Below are 13,430 nucleotides of genomic sequence, written 5' to 3'. Positions count from 1 at the left end.
CATTGGTTTCAATGAGAGATGGATGAGCCCCTACTGGACTGATCCAAACTGTATTAAAACCCAGTGAAAAGTTTCCCATTGACTTCTGTGGGCTTTGGATCAGGCACAGTGCTCTATACCTCAACAGAGAAGCAAGTGCTTTTGAAGACCAAGGTTCTTTACTTCAGTTACTAATGCTATAGGCATCGTGTTGATATACAGTATCATAAATCACAAAGGGACCCCTTCTCCTTCATTTTTTTTCTTATCCCCTTTCTTTTCCTCTGTCAGTGGATTCTGTCCTTTAATTGATTTTGTTCATAACCCCCCTGTCTCGGACACCTTAAAGATGGTTTGGATTGTATCATACTGTCACAGATGCTAAAAATGTTTTATATATAATTTGATTAACTCTTGGGGGGAAAGGAGCTTTCAAACTGGTTATATTTTCTGTCTCCCCATTTATTTTTTTTATTTTTACTTTATAATCACCAGTAGAGATGACAAGACAATTAATAATTTGTAGTAAAACTAAAGACAAAATGCCTTCACACCGTCTAACCAAAGTATTCAAACCTAAAGAATCTGTCACAAGAAGATATCAAGAACATCACCTTATGCCTGGTGAAGAGAAAAAATTATTAGAAGATATTGGGAGGCAACATTAAAACAATCTAAGAGTGAAGGGATTTCTGATTTAACGGCTATGGCCAGAAAGAACAAAGTATATAGGCATCACCAGATGATACTTGTAAAATGCTGTATCCATACTTTTTGAGGAAAATTCCTGATTGTCATCAACGGCACGTAACAAAGATGAGAAGATTTACATTACAGAACACAAGCACACTTCCATAATCTGAACATGCAGGAAGGCTGTGATACTGACAACATCATTACTAAAGCTTTGGTTAAGTATTCTGCAGATACCATATTTCCTCCCTGGGTTGATGCTTAGCATGACTAATTTGTATATTACATGGGCAACTGTAGTACCATCACTCACTTGTTTCTAATCAGAGGCAAAGGCTGTTGTCATGAAACCATTCAATGGTTATAGAATGACAATGGCCTCCAGCCTAGATCAGTTTAGTTTCAAAACACAGATGAAGTCACATTCAAGTGCAGGAGAAAGGTATCATGAAACACAGTTACAGAATGCATGTGCAAATAACTGTATTAACAACAAGCAGCAGCAGCCACCACTCAGCGCTTTTTCCACCTTTTCATATTCAGCTGCTCCTGAAAAAGAAAAGAAAGTGTACATAAAAGTAATAATTCAAAGGCATCTACAGTGCACTGGCAACATTTTCACACTGCTTACCCTTCTCTTCCTCTTCCAGTAACTAGTGGAGGAACAGCCTCTTTACTCATTCTAGGCACAGAGGACACAGAAAGATTCAGTTCACTTTCAGAAACATCAGTAGTGTTACACATTTTTACATATATTACAAATGCATCAGTGTCACGGGAACATTTATTGTGGTACTTACCATTGTGTGGTAGGTAGATGCCCCCAGGCTTGATTACCCACCATGTTGGTATGGTCTGCTGGATGCATGTGCTGTGGCACCTGTGATTGGGAGAAGGGGCAAAGTGGCACCAACGCCCTCATACTTACACAAATTTGGCAGAACTTTGGATCACGGCTTCCTGTAGGAAACACTTCAATGCATGGTAAGGGGCAAATTTACAGCTAGAGGAAAGTGAAACAGGTAATAAGTAACTTGAGTAACAATGAGCTCTGGATTCACATGTGGAATGTGCTGTACTTACCACCTCCAAGGCTGCTTCCCAGGCCCTTGGTACCAATGAATAGAAAAGCCAGGCAGTCTCACCCAAGAACAGTTCTACTTCTGCCATGCCATCCGGTTTGGTAAGAGGATTTAGCGTCTTTCCTGCTGGCCATTTTACAATGATGCTTAAAATACATGAGCTACTTTCACATACTGTTTGCAAAGCTTGGAGTAGAACCTTCCGATAATAAGCCATCTGATGTCATCAATATTGTCTTGTGGTGTCTGACTGTCTGTGTCAGTGATTTCTCAGGCTAAATCAACTATTGTGAGTTGTGAAACTCACTGCATTAAAGGTTGTTGTAGCTGTGTTGGTCCCAGGATATTAGAGAGACAAGGTGGGTGAGGTATCATAGAAGATATTACCTCATCCACCTTGTTTCTGCATAAAAGGTCATATTTAATGCACAACTGTGCATTCACGGTTCATGGAATCGAATGATCTGGATTTTGAGATAAACAGTATTCAGCACTGAGATGTACCAGCCACGCAGAAGCCCAATGGGCACAGTCCTGAGCCCAAAACAAAAAATATCCACAAAATGTCTACATATATGTGCACATAATTACACGATCAATCGCATAAACCGTGCACACACATTAGGCATGCATTATTCCTTCTGTACTTTTCGCACAATCTGGTCTCAGATGTACATATTCCTTTTTATCTGGGTGTGACAACATGGGATTGCATGTTCTAATGCACAGCGTTGGACACAACTGCCAAGAGGTTTGGAGTAGGAGGAACATGAAAACACTTACCTGGAACTTTATATGAATTATCCAACTGTTTAAGGCCCCACAAATATTCCTTCCTATCCACAGACAATATGTTGTTCTCAATACAAACCCCCATGCTCCCTCCCTCCACCCCCCCCCCACACATTCATTTTGCCCATGGAAAATGATACAATAGTAAGAGCTATATGCAGCATCAATTATGACATATTGTTTTATGTTTTTGGACTTATACCCATTTTACAAACATCAAAACTAACAAACTTTGGCTTTTTTATATACACAAACTTTCTGTATTTCCAGAAATTTTACCATAAAAGAAAATATATATAAATATGTCAGGGGTGGGAGGAAGGAACAACCACACCCACACAGAGTTTTTCTCCTGAAGAAAGCTGAATATATTGTCACGTCAGAAGTGGGAGAGGAAGGTCATCAAGGTAAATTAAATGTATTAGAATAATTTTGCCCATGTAATCCACAAAGTGACAGTTTTATTGGTGAAATCGTCAGTAGGGGAAATAGTTGCTATATATTATCATAATCCACCTACACTAAATAGAATGTAAATCCCTTTCTTGTTCTTCACAAGCACTTTAAGGTAATTGAAGATCATTTGTTGGGAAAATGGAAACAAACTGGAAAAATAACACATGGAGACAAATAGAGAGAGTAATTCTGAACAAAAGGCTCACAACAGGTTGCAAGTCACACACACAGGACTACATTTTCCCCCAATCGGGCATCAGCCTTGAACACCAGTTTAAACATTTTGTCGACCTAGCCTGATGCAATCTCTGTTGTTTATCACTCAACTCACAGGGGCCTCCCTTTCACCTCAGCCCCATACATACTATCACCAGTTTCTCACAGTCCCTGAAGACCCCGCTGCTTCCATCAACCATTTCAATCTTATTCTCTCCTGAGCTGTGGATGCCCATTCCTCTGGTCTCCAAAGGTGCTAGGTGGCCATTTTGCTCAGCATAAAGCTTTTGGAGAGACTGCCATAAGTCTCACCCCACCCTTATGAACATGTTTGGGCTAAAATTCCAAAGTTATGCCATGCCTCAGCATGCTATTATTTATTATTATTAATTATTATTGTTATTGTTATTTATTATTATTTTGGAATACCCATAAAAGTGCTGAGTATGTCACAAAGCACAGAGAAAGACAAGGTCTCTACAACAAAGCTTCTGTGCTAATTTTAGAAAAGGTACAATGAGTAAGGATCACAAACGATAGGGTGGGATTGAGTAAGGAAGCAGAAGGCTTACGGAGCAATATGGTTGTGACCTCAGAGTACCCCAATGCCAGATGGCAAAGGGATCCCTGGTAGGTACAGTGAAACTCAGCAGGCCTGACCCGCTCAATACACCTCACATGTTGCTGTCATCATAGTTAGTTGGGTGTCATCTTGTCAGTTGAAAGCTAACACCACATTGATTGTTAATATCACAGTGAAATGTCTGTAACAGTGGTTTGAGTGAAATTATGGATACTCTCTGATATTATCTTTTGGAGACTAAACAGATGAAAGAGATTAAATGGGTACTTTTTTCAGACAAACTGAAAGGCAAATATCTCTGTTTCACTGACAAACCAAGCCAGGTGTGACCAGAGACCTGGACAATGGACTATTCATTTGCATCAGAGATTATAGGACCATCATTTGCATCGTAAAATCACAGGAAACTGCAAAAGTGACTGGTGTTAGCTCCCTGAAAGGTACAGTAAGCAGAACAAAGCTGAGCCCCAGGAGGACTTTCTGACTTGGAAGTCAAAGATAAAGTTTGGGGATTTAAGGAATTGCTGAAAGACTTTGGGATATCCATCTCTTGAGTGATCTAAGACACCAACATTTTGATCCTGTAAGGGTGGATCTTATCACAATCAACACTGGAGAAGTTGTTGTAAGTAAAGAAATCATCTTGAACAAGAACAATAGCTGATTAAATTTTAGTTTTAGAAGCATGTTTTCCTTTTGTTTGTAATTACTTCTATCTTTATTTCTTCTACCTGGTATCACTTGCCCAGTGTTCTTTTGTTTATAAAACTTGTTTTATTTTTACTACAAACCAACTCAATGCTGTGTTTGAAGGGAAGGGGTGTTTACCCCAGTTAAGTTAATAAACTGTAGTGTACTGGCTCCTTAAAAGAGCAGCAGATTTAACTTCACTGAGTGTTCATTGTGAGGGCTGAACCCTGCAGGGCAGACATTTCTGGGGAAATTCATGACTGGGAGATTACTGCAAAAAGTAACTGGGCAACGGAAGCCAGGGTGTGACCTACATGCTTATATTTTGGCTGTTGGTGTCATGGCTGTAAACCACAGAAACATAGCATTTAAGGCACCCAGAGTTGCAGGGCAGGAGGTGACACATCCCTTCACTGGTCTGGGTTCAACCCCAAAGCATTACAGTTGTCACATGGATATTCAATTTAAACAGATGCACACCTTGATGGTTCAATTAAAGATTGGATTTCTTCCTTCTCCTGGAACTTGTAACTTGTTCTGTGATGTCCCATTCTGATTTACTAGTTCTTTAGCAACTTAGTAAAATCAATACAATTGTATCATAAAAAGTGTTAATTGTTATACTTCGCAATTGTGGATGAAATAATTATTTAAGATTTATATTGTTGTAATGCTCAGTGGACCAACCAACATCAAAGCCCTGATGTGATAGACACTGTACAAACAGAGAAGCAAACATGGTTCTTTAGCAAACATGCTAAAGAAATTACTATCAAAAAAGGATCTATATGCTTATTTGTAAAAACTGGAATCCAGGAAAATCTGAACTTTATCTTTGGAATATATTCTCTTTAGAGTACATACAGCTAGGTTCTCAGCTGATGTAAATCAATGTCACTCCACTAAAATCAATAACACTATGCCAATTTACACCAGCTGAGAATCTGGGTGATAATGTTCAATGATAGCAAAGTCCTTCTATGCTATCCCAGGTATTTATTTTCATTTGTTTATTTGCTGCTTTAAACTGCATGTGTAGAGCCCAGCCAACAAACTGTATAGATTGTGAGCTGTGCTGAAACTAGTACATTTTGCCTTTTATTTATTTGGGCAAAACAGCAAAAATATTCCGTTTTTAGTTTAGCTGATACTGCCCATCAGCAAATACAACCTGTTTTGTATTGGCGTTGTGAATCAAAATGTGCCTGTTACAGTGGATGATAAAATTCAAGGTCAGAGAATAGATTAGCTAACCACATCATGTTTTCCCTAAATTGAAGACAGAGAGGACTGTTACATAGGTGTCAGCTAAAGAAACCAAATGAAAGCACCAGCTTTTCTGATACAGACAATTTTTTAAATACTTAGAATATGAACAATTAAAATTCTTTACACATATTCACAATTACAAGATCCACAAAGAATAATTTTAGTGGTATCTCATGCCTGTTTTAGTTTGTTGCTCTACTTAGTTCACTCCTGTGAGTTGTTATGCCTGATTAATTAAGAGCCTGATTCTGCCCTCACTTTGGTTTTACTGTGGTGTAACTCCACCGACTGAAATGGAGTTACTCCTGATCTACAGAGGTGTGAAATGTGAATCAGTCCTAAAGAAGAACATTTACTTTGGACAAGGCCCTAATTAAATGGTTCTTGGGGCTGATTCACATTTCACACCAGTGTAAATAAAGGAGTAATCATAACAGACTAGAAATGCCAGTTGCCAATTTGTTTTGCAGATACACACTGCCGCACAGTCCTCTGCAGCTGCAATATTTATTTTGCAGTTACACATGAGTAGGTTTCTGTTATTATTTCATAATTTTTGTTTATACAGTTGATGTTGGCTTGGCTCCTAACAGCCCCAGCAGGAGGACTCCTCTTGCATAACAACTATGTTTTCATCAGTAGTCCAATGGATTTCTTCTTGTCCCTGCATGAGGCTTTTTATTTTACCTCTGTATCCCATCACATACTGCTGTGGCATAACAAGAGTTGAGGAGTCTGGACACGTGGGTATTCTCACTAGGTGCTAAGGCCTTATTGTTGTAAGGTATTGGTTCTTCAAGTATTGACACAGCTTATTTGTTCCTCCATCCAACCACTACTCCATCCTTTGTCCTTAATTTTTCTTCTCTGCACGATGGGACATTAGTTATGGTGGTCATACAGCATTTCCAGCAGTGGCTGGCTTTCTCTTTGCCTTTGCAGGGATTCTTTAATTCACTGCTGTTTCCTTTGGTCCTTTTCTCCTGTACAATATGATCAAGAGCATGAACACCTTAGTTTGGCTCTACCCTATTCGTCCCTATATAGGACATCACAATCACCAATGCAGATAACTGTGGCTCAGTATGTTGTTTATTTCTGAAGATCTTGATTCTGTAACCCACTGTAACTTATTGTATTAGCAATGGTGGCAATAAACAACTGCATGAGTCTGTTTCCATTAGCAGTCAGTCTCCTGTTGTTCCTGTGGGAGAATCTTTGGTTCACTTCGATATTTTAAATTTGTATTATGTAACAATGATACCCATATTCCACCTCTACTCAGTACTATTAATGAACCTCTAAGGTTTGCTATTAGGTGAATGATACCTGCTCTCTGAGCGCCAACATTCATCTACCACTTTATATCCTACTGACCACCACAAAAAAACACCCCGCCCTTCCTTGACATGAACGCTTTAATGTAATTTACACTTATGCAGACTATATTTTGATCAAAATTGTTTGTGGTTCATCATGTTAATCTTTGCTTACCAGCTTTCCTACCTGCAGAAGTTCTAAGAAATTTATTTAGTACCATTTCTAGGTGCTTTGAGATCCTCAGATGGAAGACTATTACTATATATTTGTATTACTGTAGCACCCCCAGAGACCCGAACTGAGATCAGATCACCATTGTGCTATGCACTGTGCAAACACCTGGTAAGAAACAGCATCTGTCCCAAAGAGCTGGCAGTCTAAATAGACAAGCCAAACAAAAGGCGAGAGAAAGGCAACATTATTATCCAACTTTACATATGTGGAACTCAGGCACACAGATTAACTGACTTGGCCAAGGCCATACATGAAGTCTATAGCAGAGTTGGGAACTGAATTTAGATCTCGAGTCCCAGTCGAGTGTCTCAATCACAAGATCATACTTCCACTTTTTAGGTGTTAGAGGAACATAAAGAATTTCATCATCATTTGGAGTTTCACAAAAACTGGTACTTCTGATCACAGTAGAAAAGTGCCCATTTTCAAAGCCAACCTCTATTCTCTTGTGCTCACATGACTTCCATTGAATTTAATAGAAGCTGCACGTGTGTGCATGGAGGAACAGAATTTTGTTTCTATTGTGAACATGTAAAGGAATACGTCAAGGTTGTTAAACACAATTTTCCTCATTTTAACAATTTTTAGACAAAGATTTCTCTTGATTCTAAAAGTATATGTAGTGATATTAACCCTGTAAAGTGAAGCCAGCAACACTGTTGAAGTCCAGACATTCAGACGTTCAGCATATCTGTACAGGTAATATCATCTAGAAAACAGAAAATAGCTAATACCAAAAATGGGACTTGATCTTTATCTCTCATGCAAACCAACTTTCCCTGTCATGCTCTTGCTTATATGTTGCTTCTTTCATTCTTGGTTTTTTGACTGGGTCACTATTAATGTTGTGTACAAATCCCACATTTCATTTTATGACAGATTAGTGGCAAAACTATTAAACCATTCTCAAAATTGTAACACAGTGAGAAATTTCACTCAGTGTCCTTTATGTGGCATCATTTTTGTGATTTTCCAGCTAAATTCTCATGAAATGGTATTAATAAAGCAAAATCACACCTTTTCTGGCCTCCCACATGCTACCAATTTTACTAAATCACAGTGAAGATGTCAAGTGTGAGAGTTTTGCTATAGCAGTGAAAATGTTCACATACCTGGAGGTACTAATATTTCCTCTTAAATACAAATAAACTTTTGAAATAAATCTTTCTATGGAGTTGAAGATCAAAGAGCTAGGTCCCTAACATACCTGTACTCACATACACAAAGAATACCCAGAAACAATGTTGGATTATGTAGAAAGGATTGTACAGTGAAGAATGAATGCTGCAAAGACTTATGTAGATGTTTAACTTTACTAATGGATGCAAATGCACTGATTAAATTGGTTTCTTCTTCTGGAAATAAAGTTAAACACACGCAAAAAGCTTTGAATGACCGAGTCGAGGTTTTACGCTTCACTACTGTATCAGCACATGTCACTACAAACAAAGTGGAAAGTTCCTTTTTATAATTATTAATATAGTATTTTTATATACTTATGGTAAAGATTTGTAAAATTGTTTATACTTTATAAATAAAGAACTATAAAAATGTAGGCAACCTTTCTAAAAAATACTTTACTTTTCTTGCATGCACTTTGAAGTTCCTGGTTCTATAGGTTTCAGAGTAACAGCCGTGTTAGTCTGTATTCGCAAAAAGAAAAGGAGTACTTGTAGCACCTTAGAGACTAACCAATTTATTAGTTAAATTGATGCATCCGATGAAGTGAGCTGTAGCTCACGAAAGCTTATGCTCAAATAAATTGGTTAGTCTCTAAGGTGCCACAAGTACTCCTTTTCTTCCTGGTTCTATACTGACTGGAACCACATTAAGGCTATCAAGGATAATTCCCCACTCTGGCACATCAAGTGCAGAAGGTGGGGGCCTACAATGACTCTAAACATTAATACTTTCCACTCCAGGCTTGTATTAAACTCCCAAGGTTACAGCTTTTCTCTGATCTTGCATTGGTAGATGCTGCCACCACCCAAGCGCAGAACCCCTTTGACAGCCCACGAAGGTGCACTTTAGAATTCCTTCCTTTGGGGTACCCTCACACACACACACACACACACACACCCCGGGGAAAAGCTGAGAAAGAAAAACTAAGGAAATCAGCTGTTGCCACCAACTAATTAAACAACATGTGCACAAACCTCTTAAGACACAAAAATCCAATTCTGTTCTTAAAAATAAAAGTACATTTTATTAATAAAAAAAAAGAAAGAAAATACATCTGGGAACTCAGGCTATTGCTAGATTTTAAAAGAGCCACTACAAAATTAAGCACCAAGAATAGCTTTCTTGAGGTCCAGTTTAAAGGTTACAAGCAAAACAAAAGCACCTGGGTTAACACAGAGGAATCCACAAGCCATAACGAAATAAAAGGGATAAATCTAATCGCGTCTTCCTAGACATTTCCTGATCTACTTACATATCTGGGGTTTTAAATGAGAAGTTTCTAGGTATGATACTGATGATTTTTTCATACCTAGAACTCAGTGGAGATACTTCTATTAATTCCACTGGGCTCTTAAGCATCCAAATTTTTGAATGAACTGAACCACCAGTCTTTATCGATTAATAATCATGAGTTGCAAACCATATTATAGGTATACATATATATATAATGTTTCACTCATGCTTTCTTGCTTATATGGCTCAAAGAATCTGTTACTCTGGGAGGGAATGAGTTAAGAACAGGGTTTTGAATTCTCTGGTCCTTTAAGTTCCCTTAGGACTGCTTATGCAAAGCACAGTGGGACCACACGAGCTGGAGATTTCCCCTGGAATCAGCCTTATGAAAAGCTGGAGAAGGTGGGTCTCTATGTCCTACATCATCTCTACCACCACCACTCATTTGGTGATCCACCACCCTGATTAAGGGTTAGGATAGGACAGGTGTTTCGAGGGCCAGGGGAGGAGGCAGGGGGTCACTTAGAAAAGTGGAGAGGGTATGTCAGTGAGGAGATAATAGCAGACGAGGTGTGGAAGAGCAAGATTCCACCACACCTGACTCTCTGCAAGCAGAAGGTCTTCTGAAGTTAACACTGCCCCCCACCCCTCCCCACACACACACTGTAGTTTAACTTATGTTGGGACTGGACTGGTAGTTATCAGCCTATCAGATCCCACTCTCTACTGTGCCTTAGTTCTGCTCAGGTGCAGCAGGGAACTGAGCCCTGAGTTTCATCCAGCACTATGAGTTTCTTGATTTTTACAGAGTCACATTGTGCCTTTCTGTGACCTGATTAAATACTAAATTACCTTTGCTTAAGTCTTATCTAAATTGGTTAAGGTGTTTAGAAGGCTTGAAAAACTGAGAAGACTTGAAATAGTTACATTTTCCCACTATGTGGCCAGATCCTGCAAACCATTATGCAGGTGAGAGTGACAGCACTAACGTAAGCAGAGCTGCTCACCTCAGTGGTTTGAGCATTGGCCTGCTAAACCCAGGGTTGTGAGTTCAATCCTTGAGGGGGCCATTTAGGGATTTGGGGCAAAAATTGGGGATTGGTCCTGCTTTGAGCAGGGGATTGGACTAGATGACCTCCTGAGGTCCCTTCCAATCCTGATATTCTATGATTCTATGAAATGGAGATAGAGTTTGCTGGGCAGGGCCCTTCTTTTGTCAGTTTATCAATATGGAGTTTTATTAATTACTGACATGTAGATGTAAAAATATACACAAATTCTTTTTTAAAAAAACTTACCTCCTGTTACTGCTTAAATACATTTTTTATTTTAAATAATAGGAATGTGTCTTGATAGAAGTTCCAAATCATGAGATAATTAAATGACAAAGCTAAAGCAGTGGCCAGATTTTATCTTAAAGCCCTTCTGAACCCCCAAATCCTGCGTTTACTGCTATTTGGACTTGGGTTAGTGTGTGGTTTGTGCATGTGAGCGTGCGTTTTAAATAAAGCTCCCTCATGATTATGTCAAAATAATATTTTGTTTCATAGTACTTGTAATATGAATCTAGAGCAAGACAAACTGAAGGCATAGCTGCATAATCTGAGCAAGTGACAGATTAGTTAAGGAATACTGTATAAAATTTATATTTCAGATATTAGCTACCTTACTTACTGGCTTAGGCAAAATGCCTTGCACAAATGATGAGTTTGTTCTCTAACTCTGCAAAGGATTAGCCTGAAATTCTTAAAGAAAGTGTCTGTGCTATCTGACAGGTTTCAGAGTAACAGCCGTGTTAGTCTGTATTCGCAAAAAGAAAAGGAGTACTTGTGGCACCTTAGAGACTAACCAATTTATTTGAGCATAAGCTTTCGTGAGCTACAGCTCACTTCATCGGATGCATACAGTATGCAACCGATGAAGTGAGCTGTAGCTCACGAAAGCTGATGCTCAAATAAATTGGTTAGTCTCTAAGGTGCCACAAGTACTCCTTTTCTTTCTGTGCTATCTGCTGAACATCAGCTGTCAGGTGAGGCTTTGACCGGGTGAACTCAACACTCCCTCAGACTGGTGGCTCTTTTACAGTTTAAGCATCGGAGTCAAAAGGATGTGCTTCTTTCAGTTTCTAAACCTACGTGTAGTGATTTCCATGATTCAATATTTTCCCCTACTTTGAATAAAGGGTTTTGTCTGAAAAATAAAGGTTATAGTTCACTTATCATTTCGCTTCAGACTATCTTCCTGAAATATCAATAGCCTGTTTCAGCCTCAGTTAAATTTTACCATTTTATTACAACACTAATTCTATGTAAAACATCAAGTTTAAAAGCATTTTAACATTTACAGTACTCTTTCAGCAAGACAGATATGTTACTACTGAATCTTTTCCAGTGTCTAAAATCTTATATAGAGTATTATCTTCTCAATGGCCATGACACAGCAGATTTTCCACACTATGTTGTGCTAGAGGACACAGAAATAAATTATGGAATTTTTAACCCCCACAATACTCAGGGAGCATGAGGCTGAAATTGTGAGATAATCCAAAATTTAATAAACAAATCTAACTCGTGTTGCAAATGTAAACACGCAGGGCCAGATTTTAAAAGGATTCAGGTGCCTAGCTGAATTTTCAAAGGCATCTTAGTGCCTAACACTCTGATCTCAGTAGCTGTTACAAGGATTTTCAGAAAAGATCCAGGAGCCTAACAACCACTGAAATCATTGAGTGTTAGGCACCTAGGTGTTTTTAAAAACCCCTCTAGGCACAATAATATCCTTAAAAATCTGGCCCTGAGTGACCGCTCCAAAGCCCATTGAAGTCAATGGCAGCCTCTCCACTGGCTTCAACTGGCAATGAACTAAGTCCCAAGAGATCGCCATTAGTAAGTAGAAGGAAGAAAAGTGAAAACTTACCCATGAATTCAATTCCTAAGTGGTCTGCTATACCAAGGAAAGCATGGAAAAGAAGAACAAAGAAAGACAGGAAAATGTCAGAATTGGGCCCATATAACACACAAATCATCATCATTAAATGTTTATATTATGTTTACGTCCTAGGGCCCCCAATGGGAGCATGGTCCCACTGTTCTGGGTGCTGTATAGATACAAAAAAGGGACAATCTCTGCCAGTTAGGGCTTACAATCTAAAGAGAGAAGCATCTAGACAGAAGGGGATGGAGCTACAACATACAAGCAAAGGAATGTGGTGAAGAAGTGACACAGTTTTGTTCATTATAGTTTCTTTCATACTTAGCAAAGTAGATTTAAAATGCTACCATTCTGATGTGGTAATATTTACATTCACTTTATGGTGATATAAATGACTATGCTAGGTGCAGAGCAACAGGAAATCAGACCCAGAAAGTTATAACCAACAGTTTCAAAACTGGGTATCTAAAATTAATCTCCAAAAACCATATTTAGCATTAAATTAAAACAAAAAGGTGAAAAAAGAGGGTCAGGTTTTCAGTTACTACACATGTGCAACTCCCAGTTGTAGAGATCATCTGAATTTTTTTCTCCAATGGAAAATTTCAACTTGTCATTGAAATGGCAAAAACTAAAAATTTTTGTCCAAAAACCAAATGTTTTTAGGTTTTGGCCTCAAATTTTTTAAATTGGAGGTTTTCAGGGTGTCCCCCCCCCATCTGTTTAGTTGGTTTGTTTTATTTGTATGAAAAATAGCAATTTTCTGCAGA

At 38.5% G+C, this 13,430-nt stretch overlaps 1 protein-coding gene across 4 annotated transcripts in view; it reads right to left on the bottom strand.

Moving 5' to 3' along the window:
* NRG3 (neuregulin 3) overlaps positions 1-13,430 on the bottom strand; it is an 877,122-nt gene that overhangs the window by 112,732 nt on the left and 750,960 nt on the right. For 3 of the 4 annotated variants that reach the window (XM_074958727.1, XM_074958725.1, XM_074958728.1), the window contains exon 4: positions 12,646-12,672. In XM_074958727.1, coding sequence (XP_074814828.1) covers positions 12,646-12,672 — 27 coding nt within the window. The remainder of the gene's footprint in view (positions 1-12,645; positions 12,673-13,430) is intronic. The other variant, XM_074958726.1, reaches the window with a different exon arrangement.

Source organism: Natator depressus, chromosome 7, assembly GCF_965152275.1.
Source record: "Natator depressus isolate rNatDep1 chromosome 7, rNatDep2.hap1, whole genome shotgun sequence".
Classification (NCBI taxonomy): domain Eukaryota; kingdom Metazoa; phylum Chordata; order Testudines; family Cheloniidae; genus Natator; species Natator depressus.
This window is presented reverse-complemented; position numbering and strand designations above follow the sequence as displayed.